This window comes from Pan troglodytes, chromosome 20 (assembly GCF_028858775.2).
Source record: "Pan troglodytes isolate AG18354 chromosome 20, NHGRI_mPanTro3-v2.0_pri, whole genome shotgun sequence".
NCBI classification, from domain to species: domain Eukaryota; kingdom Metazoa; phylum Chordata; class Mammalia; order Primates; family Hominidae; genus Pan; species Pan troglodytes.
In genome coordinates, this window is record NC_072418.2 from 13,292,904 (window position 1) to 13,315,096 (window position 22,193).

The following is a 22,193-nucleotide window of genomic DNA, read 5'->3' on the forward strand; positions in this document are numbered from 1 at the left end:
CATCAACATCCGGGATGTGTAACTCTCCATCCCAGACTCAAAAATCAGAAGCCACCCGTGCTGTGATCATGCACAAGTCTTAATTTAATGGGTAAAAACATTAAATTATTACAACATTTTTTCCAATAAAGCATAATAAATAGAATCCATTTCTTTTAAAATGCTGTACAAGAGACTGGAAAACAAGCTTCCAATAGAATATGAATAACTCATAACTCATTCTACCTTCTTATTGATTTGGGACGCTCCCCCCACCCCCCATGCCTGAAGCAACGTGCACACTTCAGGTCTCTGAGCACAGCCGGCCAAGGCCACCAGCTTCTAGGCTCCCTGGAGGTCATGACTTCACTCTTAAATGCTCTGCCCTTGGGTCTTGTCTGAGGCCCCAGCAGCCTGGGGCGCAGAAGAAACTGAACCGTTTAGGTGGCTGTGGCCTGCAGGAGCCCTTCTCTGTCCAACACACCAAAAGGAGTGAGAAAAACAAATGAGAAACGTCCCCCAAACACTCACACCCCCAAAACCAACACCTATAAGCCACAAACTGTGCTCCTCCCCTACTGCAGCAGTGGGCAGGAGAAACAAGAAGAGAAAGTGTTTCTTCCCCTCTCTTCTGATACATAACCCCACGGGGTTCTCTTGCTGGAGAGGGTGACCCCAGATCACAGCGGGGCCACCATGTGGCCCTGCAGGATGTCCACGAGGTCCTGAGCCCCTCTCTGCAGTGCCAGCTCCAAGGGTGTGAGACCCCTGGCGTCCCTGCGATGGAGATCAGATTCAGCTGCCAGAAAGCTGACCACAGCAGTGTGACCCTCTTGAACTGCCAGATGGATTGGAAGTGCCCCGGTGCCATCAGGCACGTTGACATCAGCCCCGTGCTCCACTAGGACCTTCAGGGTGTCCAGGAATCCAGTGCGGGCTGCGTCATGGACTGGACTGGTACCGGAGGTGTCCTGGACATTGGGGCTGGCACCTTGCTTCAGCAGCTCCAGGGCGATGGCGGTGCTGCCAAACATCATGACCTGTGTGAGGGACAGAGGATCAGGAGGTCCTCAAGGGAGGAGGTTCCACAAAAGGGGTCACTGGAAAGAGAAAGGTCATCCAGAAAGAGGCATCTCCCAGAAACAGGAAATGCTAGAGGAGGGGTCCTCTAGTGAACGGAGAAGCTGCATAAGCCCCCAGGAAACTGTTTGAGACGCAGATAAAAAGTTCTTCTGGGAATAGGGACCCCCCCCCCAAAAGCTGGTCACTCCCTTAAGAATGAGACCCCCCAACCCAGAGAACAGCCCCCATGGAAACTTTCAAGGAACCTAAGACTCTCCCCCAAGGGACCAAAGACGCCCCCAGATATGGGCAATCACCAGGAAATAGAAAATCCCCTCCAGGAAATGGGCCCCCAGAGATGGAGAACTACCCCCAAAGAATTGATAGTCCTCAGAAGGGAAAAAAGATGTCAAAGGAAAGCGAACCCCTTCTCCAGGAAATAGCCTCCTCCTACATAATGGTGATGTCACCTCAGAGTACCTGAGAGCTCCTTTCAAGAAGCGGGATTCCAAAAGTAATAATAAAAGAGAAACGAGACTCCCCTGTAAAATGTCTCCCAGGGAATATAGGGATGTCTTGCAATCTGACATTGTTCCTCCATTGGGGCCCCCATACTATATCAAGGATCCGCATAACCTTTAGGAATGAAGATCCCACCCCTAAGTAACCAGATTTGTCTCAGAGAGGCCCCTACAAAATGAGGAACCCCTAGAGACAGGACCTCTCCTTCCAGAGATCGGATCTCCCCATAGAAGCCCCAAGAAACGTGAGCCGTCCCCATGGAAACGGCATCCAAAGGAGCTGAACCCGCACCCACGGAATAAGAACCTCCCCAGGGAAAGTGAATCCCCGGCACTCAGAGAACCAGGAATCCTCCCAGAGAAGATGCTAAAAAGCTCTCCCCTCCCCCCACAACCTAGCCTCACCCACCACCCACCTTCGAAGGGGGACTGTGGGGGAACAATGAAAGCCGAGAGAAGAAGGACCGGTTCCCAGTGGGTCACCACCAGGGCCAGGAGACCAGAGAGGAGCTCTGGGGTCTCGATCCTCTCCCGCTTAGCCGCCCCGCCCCGACCTGGACCGGCCCAGCCTCACCTGCAGCGCCGTCTTGCCGAAGCGGTTAAGGGCGTCGGGATGCACCAGCTCGCGATGCAGAAGGCGGCGCACCTCCTGCACGTCGCCCCGGGCCGCCGCCCCACTCAGCCGGTCGCCGGCGCGAACCTCCTCCAGCAGCATGTCGACACTGGCGGCCTGCAAAGCCCCCCGCCCCGCCCCAGCCCGGCGCTGTCAGCGCGGAGCAGCCGGCGGGCGCTGGCCCGAACAGCCCTCCCGGGGCGCGGCCGCGGTGCACCCGGCTGCGCTGCTCTCCCGTCCCGGCTCCCCAGCCCGAGACCCCGGCCCTCCCGGCGGGCTCCTCCCCCTGTCAGCCGGAGGACGGCGAGGGGCTGGGAGCCGGGCCCAACCCTCGGCCGCCCGCGGGGCCCTGCCCGGCGCCCGCCCCTTGGGGGCCGGGTCTCCCCCTAACTCACCCTCCCTCCTCCTCGCCGGGCGGGGTCTGCTCTGAGCCTGCGCCGCCGCCGCCGCTGAGGCAGCCGCCAGGGGGTGGTGCCAACGTGCTCCCGGCCACACCCCGAACGCCGCGGATTTGTTTTCTTACAAACTCGCTACTGTGTAGCGGCACCGCGTTGCCCGGCGCGCGACCTTACGGCGTTCCGCCCACAGGGCCTGCATAACCAGTGGCTGCGCGTCGCCGGGGAAACTTCGGGCTCGGCGTGAAACGCGTCGCTCCTGATTGGTCAGAGTGTGGCAACCGGTGGACCGCCGGCAATGGCGGGGTTTTCGGTTTTCAAATGAACCCGGCAGGCGGGAAAGAAGGCTGATTTAACTGACCCAGGGAGAAAAGTCAGGGGCAGGGTCGCGCGGGCTGCTCTGGGACCTCGGCGCCTCCTGGGGGAAGGGAGGCAGGGCTGGAGCCACCCAATCCGAGGTTCCACTACTAATAGACATTCATTGGCCCTTACTACGAGCTGGGCGCTTTATTTCATTCATTTATTCATTCACTGTGTGCAGGGAGCGTCCTGGGAGCTGGACGCGCACATTCAAACAACTAACTAATATTAGATAGTGTCAAGCACCGTGAAGAAAGGGAAACGGAGAGACGGAGTGGATGAGGAAGGGATCACCCTGCCGGGCTCAGACTGAGCCAGCAGGAAAGGAGCCTGCAGCTGCCACGTGGGAAGGCCTGAGAGGACATAGTCGCAGCCAGACAGGGACTCAGAGGTCTTCGTTCAAATATTTACTTAGCACCTCCTAGAGGTGCCCGAGTGGAGAGCACGCCAGTCGGCCCCTGCTGCAGGGACACCTATGGTCTGGGGCCAGAGACAATAGTTAATTTATATATGTATTTATTTTTGAGTCAGGGTCTCACTCCTGTCACCCGGGCCGGCGTGCAGTGGCGCGATCACAGCTCACTGCAGCCTCGACTTCCCGGGCTCAAGTGATCCTCCTGCCTCAGCCTCCCGAGTAGCTGGGACTACAGGGCGCACCACCACGCCCGGCTAATTTGTGTTTTTAGTAGATATGGGGTTTCACTATGTTGCCCAGGCTGGTGTTTTTTGTTTGTTATTTGTGTTTTGCTTTTAAATACAGATTTTTTTTTTTTATGTTGGGGTTCTTGCTTTGTTGCCCAGGCTGGTCCCGAATTCCTGGGCTCAACGGATCCTTCTGCCTTGGCCTCCAAAAGTGCTGGGATTACAGGCGTGAGCTCCTGCTCTCCGCCAATAGTTAAATCTTTTTAGAGTGGTGGAGGACTGACCAGATGAGCCATTGAAACGGAAAGGCAAAAAGCCGGGCGCGGTGGCTCACACCTGTAATCCCAGCACTCTGGGAGGCTGAGGTGGGCGGATCACGAGGTCAGGAGTTCGAGACCAGCCTGACCAACATGGTGAAACCCCGTCTCTACCAAAAATATAAAAATTAGCTGCGCCTGGTGGCACGCACCTGTAATCCCAGCTACTCAGGAGGCTGAGACAGGAGAATCGCTTGAACCCAGGAGGCGGAGGTCGCAGGAGCCGAGATCGCGCCATTGTACTCCAGCCTGGGCAACAGAGTGAGACTCTGTCTCAAAAAAAAAAAAAAGAAAGAAAGAAAAGAAAAAGAAAAAGAAACGGAAAGGCAGGGAGGGCCTCCCTGAAGAGGTGACATTTGATTTGAGACCTAAAGGTGAGGGAGGGAGACTTGTGGTTATATGGGGGAAAGCACACCAGCTGGGAGGCACAGCAGATGCTAAGGCCCAGAGGTGAGAGCGTGCCTGGTGTGGTACAGAGCAGGGGAGAGCAGGTAGGTGGGGTATCAGGATGGCAATTGTGCAGATCAAGCTATGGCTTTTTTATTTATTTATTTATTTTAATTTTTTTTTAATTTTTTTTTTGAGACGGAGTCTCACTCGCCCAGGCCAGAGTGCAGTGGCGCTATCGCGGCTCACTGCAAGCCCCGCCTCCCCGGTTCACGCCATTCTCCTGCCTCAGCCTCCCGAGTAGCTGGGACTACAGGCGCCCGCCACTGTGCCCGGCCTTTTTTTTTTTTTTTTTTTTTTTTTTGAGACAGTCTTGCTCTGTCGCCCACGCCCGACCAGGCCATGGCTTTAATAAGATAGGAATGCCGAGCGAAGTGGCTCACACCTGTAATTCCAACATTTTGGGAAGCTGAGGCGGGTGGATCACCTGAGGTGGGGAGTTCGAGACCAGACTAGCCAACATGGTGAAATCCCATCTCTATTAAAAAATACAGGCCGGACGCAGTGGCTCACGCCTGTAATCCCAGCATTTTGGGAGGCCGTGGCGGGCGGATCACGAGGTCAGGAGATTGAGACCATCCTGGCTAATACGGTGAAACACCGTCTCTACTAAAAATACAAAAAATTAGCCAGGCGTGGTTGCGGGCGCCTGTAGTCCCAGCTACTCGGGAGGCTGAGGCAGGAGAATGGTGTGAACCCGGGAGGCGGAGCTTGCAGTGAGCCGAGATCGCACCACTGCACTCCAGCCTGGGCGACAGAGCAAGACTCTGTCTCAAAAAAAAAAAAAAAAAAAAAAAAAATTAAGCCAGGCGCGGTGGCTCACGCCGGTAATCCTAGCACTTTGGGAGGCCAAGGTGGGCGGATAATGAGGTCAGGAGTTTGAGACCAGCCTGACCAACATGGTGAAACCCCGTCTCTACTAAAAATAACAATAATTAGTGGGGCATGGTGGCGCACGCCTGTAATCCCAGCTACTCAGCAGGCTGAGGCAGGAGAATCGCTTGAACCTGGGAGGTGGAGGTTGCAGTGAGCCGAAATCGCGCCACTGCACTCCAGCCTGGGCGACAGAGCGAGACTCCGTCTCAAAAAAACAAAAACAAAAACAAAAATTAAGCCAGGCGCAGTGGCTCATGCCTGTAATCCCAGCACTTTGGGAAGCCGAGGTGGGCAGATCATGAGGTCAGGAGTTCGAGACCAGCCTGGCCAACATGGTGAAACCGGTCTCTACTAAAAATACAAAAATTAGCTAGGTGTGGTGATGGGCGCCTGTAATCCCAGCTACTCGGGAGGCTGAGGCAGAAGAATCGCTTGAACCCGGGAGGCGGAGGCTGCAGTGAGCCGAGATCGCACCACTGCACTACTCCAGCCTTGGCGACAGACTGAGACTCCGTCTCAAACAAAACAAACAAACAAACAAAAAAAGCCAGGCGTGATGGTGGGCGACTACGACTATAATCCCAGCTACTCGGGAGGCTGAGGCAGGAGAATTGCCTGAACCTGGGAGGCGGAGGTTGCAGTGAGCCGAGATCGCGACACTGCACTCCAGCCTGGGCTACAGTGAGACTGTCTCAAAAAAAAAAAAAAAAAAAGAAAGAAAGGAAAAAGGAAAAAGGAAAAAAGAAGCGGTGCTAACACGCGCCCTCTAGCGGCTACTGGGGGAACAGACCGTGGAGGTGGGAAGCAAAGGCAACAGCAGAGGACCAGGGCGACGACCCGGGACTGAGGAATGGACTGACACGTGTTACCCACTCCCACTGCAGCACTTCAGTAATGTCCCCAAACAAGCACATAGGCAGCGGCTAGATTCATCTTTTTAATGACATCCTAAAATTCAGAGGAGGGGCCAGCGGGACCTCTGAGCTCAGCGGCTGTGAAGGAGGGACCCGCAACACCCGCTAAGGCAGGTAATTGCAAGAAGGCACTCGCGAGAGGGACTTCAAGCCCCTCTTCTATTTCTTCATATAAAATCAGGGGGATGGGGAAAGCTCCAAGGGCGAGGGAAGCAGAGAGAGTTTCTCTCCCAGCCTATGGAATAAGGAAGAGGTGAGGAAGGGGCGGGTGCTGGGAGCAAGAAACTGCCAAGTCCAGGACCTGCGCTCACACAGACACACACAGCCCGCACCTGCCCTCCCTCTAAAATCTGCATCCGGGGCTGTAAGGAAGCCCCGTGTTCAAGCCCCCATCTCTTCTCCCTTCTAGCTGGTACGAAGTTGGTAATCTGCAGAGAAAGAATGAGGAGGGGCCATCTCAGAAATGGGGAGAGGGGGGCCGGGCACGGTGACTCACGCTTATAATCCCAGCACTTTGGGAGGTCGAGGCGGGTGGATCACTTGAGGTCAGGGGTTCGAGACCAGCCTGGCCAACATGGTGAAACCCCATGTCTATTAAAAATACAAAAATTAGCTGGGCATGATGGTGCACACCTGTAATCCCAGCTACTAGGGAGGCTGAGGCAGAAGAATTGCTTGAACCCAGGAGGTGGAGGTTGCAGTGAGCTGAGATCGCGCCACTGCACTCCAGCCTGGGCGACAGAGTGAGACTCCATCTCAAAAAAGAAAAGAAATGGGGAGGGGTGAAGGAAGAGGGACAGCCTCCCACAGCCCCTCAATTCATCCCCTATCCCAGCACTCATGATCAACAAGGCTAAGAATGGGGCTAAACACAGGTACTGTAACCATAGAAACAAGGCAGTTTCCAGGCAGCAGATGGAGGTGCTATATGTTCAGCCCCTTCTCCAAACTCGCGACCACCCTAGAACTGACGCTGACAACTGCCCCTGCTTTTTTTTCCTTTTTTTTTTTTGAGCCAGGGTCTCACTCTTGCCCAGGATGGAGTGCAGTGGTGCAATCACAGCTCACTACAGCCTCGACCTCCTGGGCTCAGGTGATCCTCCCACCTCAGCCTCCTGAGTTGCTGGGACTACAGGTGTGCACATCACACCTGGCTAATTTTTATATTTTTTGTAGTGAAGGGGTTTTGCTGTGTTGCCAAGGCTGGTCTGGAACTCCTGAGCTCAAGCGGTCCTCCCACCTCAGCCTCCCAAAGTGCTGGAATTACAGATGTGAGCCACCACACCCAGCCAACTGCCCCCATTTTAAAGACGTGCAAACCAAGGCCCAGGGTGCCATGACAAGAAGGGGCAGTTTGCTTTCTTTTTCATTTTTTGAGACAGGGTCTCTGTCGACCAGGCAGGAGTGCAGTGGCACGATCTCAGCTCACTGCAACCTCCACCTCCCGGGTTCCAGCAATTCTGCCTCAGCTTCCTGAGTAGCTTGGATTATAGGCATACACCACCACACCCAGCTAATTTTTGTATTTTTAGTAGAAACAGGGTTTCACCATGTTGGCCAGGTTGGTCTCGAACTCCCGGCCTCAAGAGATCCACCCGCCTTGGCCTCCCAAAGTGCTAGGATTACACACGTGAACCATCACACCTGACCCTTGTTGGTTTTCTGAGCCAGAATGTGGTGAAAGCCTCGAGTCCCTACCCACTGCCTTTCCCTCACCCCATTGTCCCCAGGAGCTGGGCTGCCTTACCGCCACTCTGGGTGATGTAGCGAACCCAGGGCAGGGCCTGGTAACCACTTTTCTCAATGATCTTCATGTATCGGACCTGGAAGGGAATGAAAAGAGGTGGTCCAGGATTGCAGGAGGGAGGAGGCCAGGGCCAGGGAGAAAGAGACGGCTTAGGCCAAGCGGCTATGTGGCACAGGCTGGGATCGATGAGGGGATATCACATGGTCTTAGGGGGATGAGGTGGCACAGGCAACGGAATGGTGAATGGCTTTGGAGGTGGAGAAGGGACAGAAGTGAACAAGCCGGTGGGGAACAAGGTGGCACAGGCCGGGGGAGAGGGAGCACAGGCTGTGGGCAGATAAAGGTAACATTGCTCTAGGGAAAGACCAGGCAGCCTTCAGAGGAGTGTTGACACAGGCCAGGGGACTGAGGTGACTCGAGCCAAGGGACAGGAGAGAGGGGAACCCACTGAAGTCAAGGGGAGGATCCTCTCTGCCTGCTTCTCTCACCTGGATCCCAGAGACGGTGAAGTAGGGGATCTCAAACTTGACCCCGATGGGGGGCCGGCCCTCCACCTCTTCCTTTTCCACACTGGGGAGGCCAAAGTGGGCTCGCATCAAGTACTCCTTGCCCCCCTGAGGGAACATGGGGGCATCAGGTACACGAGGGTCCGCCTACCCTCCCGAGACCTTCCTTTCAGCAACCCCTGGAGTCAGATCTGCTCACAGCCCATTTCACAGACAGGAAAATAAAGGCTCCTTAGCCTGGGCAACATACTGAGATACCATCTCTACAAAAAGTTTAAAAATTAGCTGGGTGCGGTGGAACATGCCTGCAGTTTCAGCTACTCGGGAGGCTGAGGCAGGAAGATCCCTTGAGTCTGGGAGTTTGAGGCTGCAGTGAGCCATGATCTCACCACTGCACCCCAACCTGGGTGACAGAGACTCACCAGGGAAGATTCTGACTGCAAAACCCAATCAGGGTTTTTTTCTTTTTTTAACTACCATGTCCTGTTTTACAGGCACTGATGATCCACCTCTCCCAAGATCATGGGGACAAACCCAAACCTCTAGTAGCCAAGGGATGTGGGTCACCTCATCCTGCCCATTTCACAGACAGGCAAACTGAGCCTCCTTAAGTGGAAATGGGTTTCCCAAACCCACCCAGCTCAGCAAAGCAATAGTGAGGAAGGTGAACCCAGGGCTGGTTTCCTCAAGACATTGGCAGGGGGATATTTAAATCCACACACTTCCTGTCATGGAAGTTTACACGTCTGTGAAATAGACTGGCCTGGTTTCAAGCTTGATCACTTGCATACATACGTACCTCTCTGATTTACTTGTATTTCTTTTTTCTTTTTTTTTTTTTTTTGAGATGGAGTCTTACTCTGTCGCCCAGGCTGGAGTGTAGTGGTGCGGTCTTGGCTCACTGCAAGCTCCGCCTCCCAGGTTCACGCCATTCTCCTGCCTCAGCCTCCTGGTAGCTGGGACTACAGGCGCCCGCCACCACGGCCAGCCAATTTTTTTTTTTTTTTTGTATTTTTAGTAGAGACGGGGTTTCACAGTGTTAGCCAGGATGGTCTCGATCTCCTGACCTCGTAATCTGCCCGCCTCAGCCTCCCAAAGTGCTGGGATTACAGGCGTGAGCCACTGCGCCTGGCCTTGTATTTCTTTTTTCTTAGTTTTTTTTTTTTTTTTCTTGAGACAGAGTTTCACTCTGTCACCCAGGCTGGAGTGCGGTGGCGTGATCTCAACTCACTGCAACCTCCGCCTCCCGGGTTCAAGTGATTCTCCTGCCTCAGCCTCCTGAGTAGCTGGTACTACAGGCGCACACCCCCATGCCCGGCTAATTTTTTTTTTTTTTTTTTTTTCTGAAATGGAGTCTCGCTCTGTCACCCAGGCTGGAGTGCAGTGTGCAGTGGCGTGATCTCTGCTCACTGCAAGCTCCACCTCCTGAGTTCTGGCCATTCTCCTGCCTCAGCCTCCCAAATAGCTGGGACTACAGGCGCCTGCAACCACGCCCAGCTAATTTTTTGTATTTTTAGTAGAGATGGGGTTTCACCATGTTAGCCAGGATGGTCTCGATCTCCTGACCTCGTGATCCGCCCACCTCGGCCTCCCAAAGTGCTGGGATTACAGGCGTGAGCCACCGTGCCCTGCCCTAATTTTTGTATTTTTAGTAGAGACGGGTTTTCACCATGTTGGCCAGGCTGGTCTTGAACTTCTGACCTCAGGTGATCTGCCCGCTTCAGCCTCCCAAAGTGCTGGGATTATAGGTATGAGCCACCATGTCTGGCCTTTTAATCTTTTTTTTCTTTCTTTCTTTCTTTTGAGACGAAGTCTCGTTCTGTTGCCCAGGCTGGAGTGTGCAGTGGCACAATCTCAGCTCACTGCAACCTCTGCCTCCCGGGTTCAAGCAATTCTCCTGCCTCAGTGTCCCGAGTAGCTGGGATTACAGGTATGCGCCACCACACCCAGCTAATTTTTGTACTTTTACTAGAGACGGATGTTAGCCGTCTCTATGTTAGCCAGGCTGGGATTTCAGGCGTGAGCCACTGCGCCCAGCTCCTCTTAATATTTTTATAGAGGCAGGGTCTCACTGTGTTCCCCAGGCTGGTCTCCAGCTCCTGGGTTCAAGCGATCTGCCCGTGTCAGCCTCTCAAAGTACTGGCATTCCAGTCATGAGCCACCACACCTGACTGGGTCTCTGATTTGTTCTCTGCCTTGTTCTCATGGCTCCTGGGCAGCCCCCACACTACTCCAGTCCCCTCCACCCCCAGATCCCCCGCCAGTCCCTGGTGCTTACCGGGAAAGACTTAATACTCCAAATCACGACGTTTTTCTCCGGCACATACTTGGCGCTGCCTACACTGGTCTTGAATCTGGGGGAGTCGGCATCGCTGGGTACAGGCACAGATATCTCCACACCGTTGGCCACTGACTGTTTCTTAAACTGCCCCTTGGCCTGTCAGGGGAGCGAGCATGGGGCACGAAGAATTCGCTTGCTCATCCTTCAAATATTTACCAAGCCCTTTTTTTTTTTTTTTTTTTTGAGACGGAGTCTCACTCTGTCACCCAGGCTGGAGTGCAGTGGCGCGATCTCGGCTGGCTGTAAGCTCCGCCTCCCAGGTTCACGCCATTCTCCTACCTCCGCCTCCCAAGTAGGTGGGATTACAGGCATGTGCCACCACGCCCTGCTAATTTTGTATTTTGTAGAGACAGCGTTTCTCCATGTTGGTCAGGCTGGTCTGGAACGCCTGACCTCAGGTGATCCTACTGCCTCCGCCTCCCAACATGCTGGGATTACAGGTATGAACCACTGCACCCAGCCTGAAGGGGTCATTTTGAATCAGGCAAAGGTGTATGGTGCTGTCCACATGGAAGGCACCAAGAACAGGGCTTCTCGAGCCTCATGGGTGTGGGCCTGAGTTCTAACAGTTGTTGGCTGTGTATCTGCAGGCAAATGCCTTAACTTCTGTGTGCTTCAGTTTCCTCATCTGTAAAATGGACAGGATAAGGGTCCCCACCTTAGGATTGTGGAGGCCTGGGCTGAGAGGGCATATGAAAGGGCTTGTTGAAAAAAGCCGGGCGTGGTGGGCCACACCTGTAATCCCAGCACTTGGGGAGATGGAGGCAGGCGTGGTGGCAGGAGCCTGTAATCCCAGCTGCTCGGGAGGCTGAGGTAGGAGAATGGCGTGAACCCAGGAGGCAGAGGTTGCGGTGAGCTGAGATCGCACCACTGCACTCCAGCCCGAGTGACAGAGGGAGACTCTTTCTCAAAAAACAAAAAAAAAATAAACAAACAAAAAAAACCCTTCAGTCCATCACAGGAGAGTTATTATTTTATTTGATAACAGATTTTTTTTTCTTTTTTGTTTTTGGAGATGGGGTCTAGCTCTGTCATCCAGGCTAGAGTCCTTGTCTCACTACAACCTCCTCCGCCTGGACTCAAGCAATCCTCCCACCTCAGCCTCCCAACTAACTGGCACTACAGGCACTCACCACTTTACCAGGCTAATTTTTGTATTTTTTGTAGAAACAGGGTTTCGCCCTGTTGCCCAGGCTGGTCTCAAAGTCCTGGGCTTAAGTGATCTAACCACCCCGGCCTCCCAAAGTGCTGGGGTTACAGGTGTGAGCCACCGCACCCACCCGAGATCATGCATTGTTAATAAGCGCTCCCCCACGGCCCACCTTGACCATGATCTCCACGCGGCTGTGGGAGAACTTCTCAATGACAGACTCAATCCAGATCAGTGGCTTGACCTGTGGGAAGAAGAAGGGGGGAGTCCTTGGAGACTCCATGTTGACTCTCTTCTTTTTTTTTTTTTTTTTTTTCTTTTTTTGAGACAGAGTCTCGCTTCTTCGCCCAGCCTGAAGTGCCATGGCGTGATCTTGGCTCACTGCAACCTGCACCTCCTGGATGAAAGCAATTCTCGGCCGGGAGCGGTGGCTCACGCCTGTAATCCCAGCACTTTGGGAGGCCGAGGCGGGCGGATCACGAGGTCAGGAGATCGAGACCATCCTGGCTAACACGGCGAAACCCCGTCTCTACTAAAAATGCAAAAAATTAGCTGGACACGGTGGCATGCGCCTATAGTCCCAGCTACTCGGGACGCTGAGGCAGGAGAATGGCGTGAACCTGGGAGGCGGAGCTTGCAGTGAGCCAAGATAGCGCTACTGCACTCCAGCCTGGGTGAAAGAGCCAGACTCCGTCTCAAAAAAATAATAATAATAAAATTTTAAAAAAAACAAATTAAGCAATTCTCCTGCCTCAGCCTCCCCAGTACCTGGGATTACAGCATGTGCCACCATGGCCAGCTAATTTTTGTATTTTTAGTAGAGACAGGGCTTCACCCTGTTGGCCAGGCTGGTCTCGAACTCCTGTCCTCAAGTGATCCACCCGACTCAGCCTCCAAAATTGTTGGGATTACAGGCGTGAGCCACTGCGCTGGGCCCAGGGTCGCTCTTCAGCCTACCCCAACCTACTCCACCCAGATGGGTCTGGACCCTGCCTCACCTGGGTGCTGAGGCGGTACGACATGAGCTCAAAGTCACCATCAGGCGGGATGAAGGAGATGGTGCGGTCGTTGTCAAAGCGAGAGAGCCGCACGCACTGGTGGAATTTTACATCCTCCAGCTCTACTGATTTGTTCTTGCTGCCTGAAACTCAGAGTGGAGAGTGCAGAGTGACCCTGGGAACCAGGAAAGGATCCCTATCCCCACCTTTCCTGCCGACCACTGTCACCTATTTCACATATGGGGAAACTGGGGCCCAGAGAGAATGAGCAAAAACTGGCACAGTAGAGCTGGAATCTGAACCTAGTATCTGTACAGGATCTGACTTGGTTTTTTTTTTTTCTTTTTTTTTTTTGAGACAGAGTTTCACTCTTGTTGCCCAGACTGGAGTGCGATGGCACGTCTTGGCTCACCGCAACCTCCACCTCCCGAGTTCAAGCCATTCTCCTGCCTCAGCCTACTGAGTAGATAGGATTACAGGAATGTGCTACCACCCCCGGCTAATTTTGTATTTTTAGTAGAGACGGGGTTTCTCCATGTTGGTCAGGCTGGTCTCAAATTCCCGACCTCAGGTGATCCTCCCTCCTCGGCCTCCCAAAGTGCTGGGATTACAGGCGTGAGCCACTGTATAACCGGCAGTGTCTGGCTTTTAAATATGATGCTGAGGCCTGGCGTGGTGGCTCACACCTGTAATCCCCGAACTATGGGAGGCTGAGATGGGCGGATCACAAGGTAAAGAGATCGAGACCATCCTGGCCAACATGGTGAAACCCCGTCTCCACTAAAAATACAAAAAAAATTAGCTGGGCATGGTGGCTGGTGCCTATAGTCCCAGCTACTCAGGAGGCTGAGGCAGGAGAATCGCTTGAACCCAGGAGGCGGAGGTTGCAGTGAGCCGAGATCATGCCACTGCACTCCAGCCGGGTGACGGAGCGAGACTCCATCTTAAATCAATCAATCAATCAATCAATAAGATGCTGAGCCAGGCACAGTAGTTCACACCTGTAATCCTAGCACTTTGGGAGGATTGCTTGAGGCCAGGAGTTTAGACCAGCCTGGGCAACATAGCGAGACCCCCGTCTCTATAAAAAATTTAAAAAGTAGGTGGTCCATGCCTGTAGTCCCAGCTACTCGAGAGGCTGAGGTAGGAGGATCAGTTGAGCCTCGGAGGTCAAGGCTGCAATGAGCTATGATCACACCACTGCACTCCAGCCTGGGTGACAGAGCGAGACCCCATCCCAAAATAAATAAATAAATAAGATGCTATTCTGTCTCCTCCTCCCAGTAGGATGTCATCTCTGTAAGAACGCGGGTTTGTCTTTTTCTTCACTGCTGTGTCCTCAGAGCCTAAAACTGCACTTGGCACCCAATAGTCGCTCAAACATGAAACAGCCTTTGCAGTCAACCAATGGCTGCAATACTGGCCGTGACCAGCAGATGGTGAGCGAGCGCTTATTTCAAAACGGGCTGCGATTCTCTTAAGTCCCCACGTGGGCTGGGTTTGCGACTCCCCTGTGCATTTCTCAGAAGAAAGGTCCCCTAAATGCTTACGGCCAGTGAGCTCGAAGAGCACGCGGTCATTGAGGCCCAGCCGCAGCTCTGGCATTCCTGACAGAAACACCTTGAGCTTGATGGTACCGACGATTTCGCTCAGAAGGACGCTGCCGTTGGCATTGACCTGAGGGAGGACGTTGGGTATAGTTAGCAGGCATCAAACTCCGTCTCCCGCAGCCAGGCCGTGGAAGGGGTGCCGGGGAGGTGTGCAGGCTCACCAGCAGGTTGACAGACTCTATGACATCAATGAAGACCTCGTTCTTCTTATACTTGATACCCTCGGAGCGCCAGGACACAGCGTTGGTGACAGTGGGTGGCACCCGTGACTTGCCCGTCTCCAGCTTGTTGCTCTGCTGAGTGATGTACCTGGAGGGAGGGCGGCAGGGACAAGCAGCTGGACCCAGGGACACCTCCGTGGACCTCCTCCAGTTCCTTACACCCACAGTCCAGCCCATGGCTGCCTCCAGGGGTCCACTCACTCCTGCAGGATCTTGCTGTCGGTGGTCTGCGGGAAGCCAAAGTCCATGAGCTCGTCCAGCAACTCGTAGACGATGACAAAGTTGTCCCGGATGCTCTCCTCCTCCAGCTCCTTGAAGTATTCGCAGAATACCTGGGGGTCGGAGGAGAGAGAGACCCACAAAAGTGTGGCTATGGGTTGGGCATAGTAGCTCATGCCTGTAACCCCAGCACCTTGGGAGGCCAAGGCACAAGGATCACTTAAGGTCATGAGTTCAAGACCAGCCTGGGCAATATAGTGAACTCCTATCTCTTTTTTTCTTTTTTCTTTTTTTTTTCGAGACAGTCTCGCACTGTCACCCAGGCTGGAGTGCAGTGGCACTATCTCGGCTCACTGCAACTCCTGCCTCCGGGGTTCAAGCGATTCTCCTGCCTCAGCCTTCCGAGTAGCTGGGACTACAGGCACGCACTACCAGGGCCAGCTAATATTTGTATTTTTAGTAGAGACGGGGTTTCACAATGTTGGCCAGGATGATCTCGATCTCTTGATCTCGTAATCCGCCCACTTTGGCTTCCCAAAGTGCTGGGATTACAGGCATGAGCCACCGGTGCTCGGCCATGAGCCCCTATCTCTAACAACAACAACAAAAATTTTAACAGGAGTTCGAGGCTGCAGTGAGCCATGAGGATGCTACTGCACTCCAGCCTGCGTAACAGAATAAGCCCCTGTCTCAAAAAGAAAAAAGGCCGGGCATGGTGGCTCATGCCTGTAATCCCAACAATGGGAGGCCAAGGGAGGCAGATCACTTGAGGTCAGGAGTTTGAGACCAGCTGGCCAACATGGCAAAACCCCGTCTATACTAAAAATACAAAAATTAGCCAGGCATGGTGGCACCTGCCTGTAATTGCAGCTACTAGGGAGGCTGAAGCAGGAGAATCACTTGAACCCAGGAGGTAGAGGTTGCAGTGAGCTGAGATTGTGCCACTGCACTCCAGCCTGGGCAACAAAGTGAGACCCTGTCTCAAAAGAAAAAACAAAAAAGAAAAAAGAAAAAGTGTACTGAATGCTTGAAAAATTAGGCAAAAAAGGGCAGGTATGGTGGCTTCTTTTTTTTTTTTGAGACTAAGTCTCACAGTGTTGCCCAGGCTGGAGTGCAGTGGCGAGATCTTGGCTCACCACAACCTCTGCCTTCCAGGTTCAGGTGATTCTCCTGCCTCAACCTCCCCAGTAGCTGGGATTACAGGCGCACGCCACCATGCCCGGCTAATTATTGTATTTTTAGTAGAGACGGTGTTTCTCCATGTTGGCCAGGCTGGTCTCAAACTCCTGACCTCAAGTGATCCACCCGCCTTGGCCTCCAAAAGTGCTTTGATTACAGGTGTGAGCCACTCGGGAAGGCTGAGGCAGGAGAATCACTTGAACCTGGGTGGCAGAGGTTGCGGTGAGCCAAGATCACGCCATTGTACTCCACCATGGGCAACAAGAGCGAAACTCCGTCTCAAAAAAAAAAAAAAAAGGGAAGGGAGGCGAAGCGCTTCCAGGATTTTTTTTTTTTTTTTTTTTTTTTTTTTGAGACGGAGTCTCACTCTGTCACCCAGGCTGGAGTGAAGTGGTGTGATCTTGACTCACTGTAACCTCCACCCTCCAAGTTCAAGCGATTCTCCTGCCTCAGCCTCCTGAGTAGCTGGGATTACAGGCAGGTGCCACCATACCTGGCTAATTTTTGTATTTTTAGTAGAGAAGGGGTTTCTGCATGTTGGCCAGGCTGGTCTCGAACTCCTGGCCTCAAGCAATCCGCCCACCTCAGCCTCCCAACGTACTGGGATTACAGGCATGAGCCACTGTGCCTGGCCTTTTTCTTTTTTTTTTTTTAAGCACAGAGACAAGAAGTCACTTGCTCAAGGTCACACAGTGAGGAAGCAGGGAAGCTGGGATTGGATGCCAAGTCCTTGGGCTTAGCTGAGCCGTATGCTCTCTGAGACATTCTTGGTCCCTGCCCTTTAGGGAGAGATGACTTCATAAGCAGCTGATGAGATGCAGAGTGATGGGGCTTTGATGGCGGATGCACAGAGACTCAAACAAGGCCCCAGGGAAGGGGTGAGCGTGGTGGCTCCCACACTTTGGGAGGCCAAGGCAGTAGGATTGCTTCAATCCAGAAGTTCTAGACCAGCCTGGGCAATATAGCAAGACCCCATTTCTACCATAAAAAAAAAAAGGGAAGACCCAGGGAGATCTGGGAAGGCTTCCTATCAGAAAAGGATCTTGAATCTTGAAAGAGGCGGGCAAGAGGGGTAGATGGATAGACCAGTTAGCCAATGGGAGGCTAGTACCTACCTCTATTGTCTTATACAGGAAGGAGTACACCAGGGAGGCATTGGCATTCTTCGATGTGGTGGCCACCACTAGGGGCAGCAAGGTTAAGGAAAAGGTGCCATTTATGGCGAAGTAAATGGAATACAGACCCCGAACCTCCACCCTGTCCCTTGCCACCACCCTCATCTCTACCTGCCCCTGCCCCCAGCCTAAGCCACAGAGATGTGCGGTGCAACTCCTGTCCTCAGCCCACCCTCTCTTGGCCTGAGCTGCCACCATCGCCGACAGCCCCCACACCCACCTCCAGGGACACCACGTGGGGTGGATACAGTAGAGGTTGCTGTGTTTGATCCATAGGAAGTGGACCTGGCCGTGGCTCAGCAGCGGGGCCAGGGCGCCTTCCTCCTCCCGCTGTACCAGCAAAGGCATGAAGTGCTCAATCTTGCTCATGGCCACATCGCCCTTGTAGTTGCGGCTGATCAATGGCTGAGGGTGGAAGGAAAGGACCTGGTCACCACCAGCATCCAGGAACCTACCACGCTGAGGAGGCACAGTGCCTGGTTCTGACCCTACTTCCTAGCTGAGGGGCTTGGGCAAGGCTCTGCCTCCTTGTGCCTGTTTCCTGCTCTGTAAAATGGGAGTGTGATGACAACAGCTAATGGGTCTAGGGCCCTCACTAAGTGCCAGGCTGTGTTTTATTAAAGGGTAGGCGATGGCTGGACGCGGTGGCTCACGCCTGTGATCCCAGCATTTTGGGAGGCCGAGGCGGGTGGATCATGAGGTCAAGAGATCGAGACCATCCTGGCCAACATGGTGAAACCCCGTCTTTACTAAAAATACAAAAAATTAGCCGGGCGTGATGGCGTGTATCTATAGTCCCAGCTACTCGGGGTGCTGAGGCAGGAGGATCACTTGAACCTGGGAGGCGGAGACTGCAGTGAGCCGAGATCGTGCCACTGCACTCCAGCCTGGCGACAGAGCAAGACTCCATCTCAAAAGAAGAAAGAGAGAGAGAAAGTAAAGAAGGAAGGGAGGAAGGGAAGGAGGGAGGGTAGGAGGGAAGGAAGGCAGGCAGGCAGGCAGGCAGGCTGGCTACTAAAAAAAGAGTAGATGTTTACTAACTTATTAGTTCTTGCCACAACCCTGTGGGGTAGATGTTATCATCATCTCCATTTCACACAGGAGAAGTGAGGTTAGAAACCATGTCCACTGGAAGCATATGGAAACTGGGGATTGATCTAAGGCATCCTGGGTCCAGAATCCCTGCTGTTGCCCCGGACTTCATTTGCACCAAAGTGGGATTATTTAAAAAAACAACAACAAAAAAAAAAAAACAAAGAAGAGGCCAGGTGCAATGACTCACTCATGAAGACCAAGGCAGGAGGATCGCTTGAGGCCAGGAGTTTGAGACCAGCTTTGGCAACATAGCAGGATCCCTCTACAAAAAATTTCAAGAATTAGCTGAGCATGGTGGCCTGCACCTCTGTAGTCACAGCTACTCTGGAGGCTAAGGCAGAAGAATCAATTGAGCCTAGGAGGTTGAGACTGCAGTGAGCTGTGGTCATACTACTGCACTCCAGCCCGAGCAACAGAGTGAGACCCTGTCAAAAAAAGAAAGAAGAAAAGAAAGAAAGAAAGAAGGAAAGAAAGAAAGAAAGAAAGAAAGAAGGAAGGAAGAAAGAAAGAAGGAAAGAAAGAAAGAAGGAAAGAAAGAAAGAAAGAAGGAAAGAAAGAAAGAAAGATAGATGACAGTTCATATGATTGTGCCTGGTAGTCAGGAAGACACCCATAATAGTAAACACTTCTGTCTGGGCACGGTGGCTCACGCCTTTAATCCCAGCACTTTGGGAGGCTAAGGCGGGTGGATCATGAGGTCAAGAGTTCGAGACCATCCAGGCCAACATGATGAAACCCCGTCTCTACTAAAAATACAAAAATTAGCTTGGTGTGGTGGCGCATGACCGTAATCCCAGCTACTCAGGAGGCTAAGGCATGAGAATCACTTGAACCCAGGAGGTGAAGGTTGCTCTGAGCTGAGATCACACCAGCCTGGTGACAGAGCGAGACTCCATCTCCAAAAAAAAAAAATTTGCTACCACTTCCTAAGGTTGTTTTGTCCAGTGTCTGAACAGGGAGGACCCATGGCAGGTTCTCAAACATCTTAGCTCTCACTATTAATATTAACGGGAATATTATTTTCACCACCAATCTTATTTTGGCTATTAAATGACAAGACAGGCTGACTGCAGTGGCTCACACCTGTCATCCCAACACTTTGGGAGGCTGAAGCAGGGGGATAGCTGGGGACCAGGAGTTCAAGACCATCCTGGGCAACATAGCAAGACTCCATCTGTACAAAAAAATAAAAATAAAAAATAGGCCAGGTGCGGCCGGGCACAGTGGCTCACGTCTGTAATCCCAGCACTTTGGGAGGCCAAGGTGGGCGGATCACGAGGTCAAGAGATTGAGACCATCCTGCCCAACATGGTGAAACCCCATCTCTACTAAAGATACAAAAAATTAGCCGGGTGTGATAGTGCGCACCTGTAATCCCAGCTACTCAGGAGGCTGAGGCAGGAGAATCACTTGAACCCGGGAGGTGGAGGTTGCAGTGAGCCAAGATCATGCCATTGCACTCCAGCCTGGGTGACAAGGCGAGACTCTGTCTTGAAAAAAAAAAAAAATACAAAAATTAGCCAGGCATGGTGGCACGCACCTGTAGTCCCAGCTACTCGGGAGGCTGAGGCAGGAGAATTGCTTCAACCCGGGAGGTGGAGGTTGCAGTGAGCCAAGATGGAGCCACTGCACTCCAGCCTGGGTGACAGAGCGAGACTCTATTTCAAAAAAAAAAAAAAATTAAAATTAGCCGGGCATGGAGGGGTCAGCCCGCAGCCCCAGATATTCAGGAGTTTGAGAGCAGCTTTGGCCACATAGCGGGATCCCTCTACAAAAAAATGTCAAGAATTAGCCAGGCATGGTGGCCTGCACCTGTGTAGTCACAGCTACTCCGGAGACTGAGGCAGGAGGATCGCTTGAGCCCAGGAATTCCAGGCTGCAGTGAGCTATGATCGCACCACTGCACTCAAGCCTGGGAGACAGCAAGAGACCCTGTCTCCAAAATAAAAAAAGACAAGAGGAATAAAAGGACTTCAGGAAGAGGCAAGGCAGCCACAGATGGGGGGAGTTAGAGGCCCCTGTTCCAGCTGCCTTCCCCAGGTATTAACACTGTGGATGCCGACAGTGATGGAGATAATTTCAATTTGCTGAGTCCCTAATATTTCCAGAAAGGCCACTGTGCTAAGTAGTTTACACGCAGCGAGTTGTATTAATTCTCATTGGGTGGTGACCTCTGTTGCTCCCATTTTTACATACAGAGAAACTGAGGCCCTGGGAGGCGAACCCCTTGGCCTCAGGCACAAGGCGAGTGAATGCTGGAGGTGGGATTCCCAGGGATTGCAGGGGGAGGGGGTGTTCCCAGACCTCTTCCTGGCCCGCGCGGAGGGGTCGCCCCTGAATCCCTGGGAGCGAGACCTCACCTGTCCGTCTCCCAACTCCTCATGCCCAGCCTCACCTTGCCCTTAACGTCCAGAATGAAGACAGCCGAGGCGGACATGGTGGCGGCCAAAGGACTTAGGAGTCGGGGAGGGAGCGCCGGGAGGCGATGGCGGCGCCGCTTCCTTCTTCCTGCGGAAGCGCCTGCGCCCAGGTGAGAGCCCAGGTGTGTGCGTCTTAAAGGGGAGGCGGCCAGGTGAGCAGCGCTGTCGGCCAACGTGAAGATGGCTGCGGGGCCGGGAGAGGTACTGCGACTTCAGATGGGTCTGCTGCCCCCCTTCACTTTCCCTAGCCACCCAGGAGTAATGACGGGTGGAGACCCCAAACCAATCAACCATCCTTCCATCCATTCATTCATCCTTCCTTTCATTCATCTATCTATCCATCCATTCATCCATCCATCCATTCATTCTTGCATTCATTAATCCATCCACGCATCCACTCATTTAGCCATTCATTAATCCATCTTCCATTGATGCATTGATCCATCCATCCATTCGTCATCCATTTCTTCATCCATTTTTGCATTCATTTATTCGTCTATCCATTATCCATTCATCCATCCATTTATTCATCCATTCATTCATCCCTTCTTGCATTCATTCATTTATTCATCTTTCCATTCATCCATCCATTCATCCATTCTAACATTCATCAATTTATTCATCTATCCATGCATCCATCCATCCGTTCATCCATTCTTGCATCATTAATTTATTCATCTATCCATTCATCAATCCATCCATCCATCCATCCATTCTTGCATTCATTAATTTATTCATCTATCCATTCATCCACCCATCTATCCATTCATTCATCCTCTCATTGATTCATCCATCCATTCACCTTCTTTCTCCTCTGTCTCACCCACACACGTCAGCCCCCATACAGCAGGGACTTTGTCTTGTTCATGTTTATGTCCCTAGTGCTCAGCACTGGGTGCTCAAAATTTGCCCAATTCATTCATTCACTCATTCATATAATAAATTTTACTGGTGAATTTTACTGACTGAATTTGAAATATTCATTCACTCAGTAACAGGAACTGTGGATATAATTCCGAGCAGGACAAATGTACTTGCTTTTATTATTCTTACAAATTTACTCTTATTCATTTCAAATAAAAAATTTATTTTTTTTGTTTTTTGAAATGGAGTCTTGCTCTGTTGCCCATGCTGGAGTGCAGTGGAATGATTTTGGCTGACTGCAACCTCCACCTCCCAGGTTCAAGCAATCCTCCTGCCTCAGCACCCCTAGTAGCTGGGATTACAGGCAAGCGCCACCATGCCCAGCTAATTTTTCTTTTTTTTAGACTCCAGGCTGGAGTGCAGTGGCATGATCTCTACTCACCACAACCTCCGCTTCCCGGGTTCAAGGGATTCTGCTGCCTCAGCCTCCCAAGTAGCTGGGATTACAGGTATGTGCCATCACGCCTGGCTAATTTTGTATT

At 52.5% G+C, this 22,193-nt stretch overlaps 2 protein-coding genes across 8 annotated transcripts; both read right to left on the reverse strand.

Annotated features, from left to right (window-relative positions):
• Positions 1-63: 63 nt before the first annotated feature.
• CDKN2D (cyclin dependent kinase inhibitor 2D) lies at positions 64-2,810 on the reverse strand. Of its 2 annotated transcripts, XM_016934999.3 has the most exons (3): positions 2,571-2,810; positions 2,137-2,292; positions 64-1,019 (listed from the first exon to the last, which is right to left on the reverse strand). In XM_016934999.3, the coding sequence occupies exons 2-3, from the start codon at positions 2,275-2,277 to the stop codon at positions 660-662; spliced, it is 501 nt and encodes a 166-aa protein (XP_016790488.1). In that variant the 5' UTR covers positions 2,278-2,292; positions 2,571-2,810; the 3' UTR covers positions 64-659. The 2 variants fall into 2 exon arrangements, with proteins under 2 accessions (XP_016790488.1, XP_063656618.1); XM_063800548.1 differs by lacking the exon at positions 2,571-2,810 and having other exon boundaries at positions 2,137-2,421.
• A 3,326-nt stretch (positions 2,811-6,136) lies between these two features.
• On the reverse strand, positions 6,137-20,901 carry AP1M2 (adaptor related protein complex 1 subunit mu 2). Of its 6 annotated transcripts, none has more exons than XM_016935005.2 (12): positions 20,763-20,901; positions 17,521-17,677; positions 17,213-17,280; positions 14,901-15,031; positions 14,640-14,787; positions 14,419-14,545; positions 12,869-13,011; positions 12,043-12,114; positions 10,658-10,816; positions 8,362-8,487; positions 7,874-7,949; positions 6,137-6,554 (listed from the first exon to the last, which is right to left on the reverse strand). In XM_016935005.2, the coding sequence occupies exons 1-12, from the start codon at positions 20,802-20,804 to the stop codon at positions 6,532-6,534; spliced, it is 1,272 nt and encodes a 423-aa protein (XP_016790494.1). In that variant the 5' UTR covers positions 20,805-20,901; the 3' UTR covers positions 6,137-6,531. The 6 variants fall into 6 exon arrangements, with proteins under 6 accessions (XP_016790494.1, XP_016790493.1, XP_063656617.1 ...); XM_016935004.4 differs by having other exon boundaries at positions 12,869-13,017; positions 20,763-20,887; XM_063800547.1 differs by having other exon boundaries at positions 20,728-20,885.
• Between the last annotated feature and the right edge of the window lie 1,292 nt (positions 20,902-22,193).

Excerpts from the sequence above, each read along its gene's own strand:
- CDKN2D (XM_016934999.3), bottom strand. The coding sequence starts at position 2,277 with ATGCTGCTGGAGGAGGTTCGCGCCGGCGACCGGCTGAGTGGGGCGGCG. Across the intron at positions 1,020-2,136 it reads TCGGCAAGACGGCGCTGCAG|GTCATGATGTTTGGCAGCAC; the intron begins GTGAGGCTGGGC and ends TCCCTCACACAG.
- AP1M2 (XM_016935004.4), bottom strand. The coding sequence starts at position 20,804 with ATGTCCGCCTCGGCTGTCTTCATTCTGGACGTTAAGGGCAAG. Across the intron at positions 12,115-12,868 it reads CGTACCGCCTCAGCACCCAG|GTCAAGCCACTGATCTGGAT; the intron begins GTGAGGCAGGGT and ends TTCTTCCCACAG. Across the intron at positions 6,555-7,873 it reads CTACATCACCCAGAGTGGCG|ATTACCAACTTCGTACCAGC; the intron begins GTAAGGCAGCCC and ends CTTTCTCTGCAG.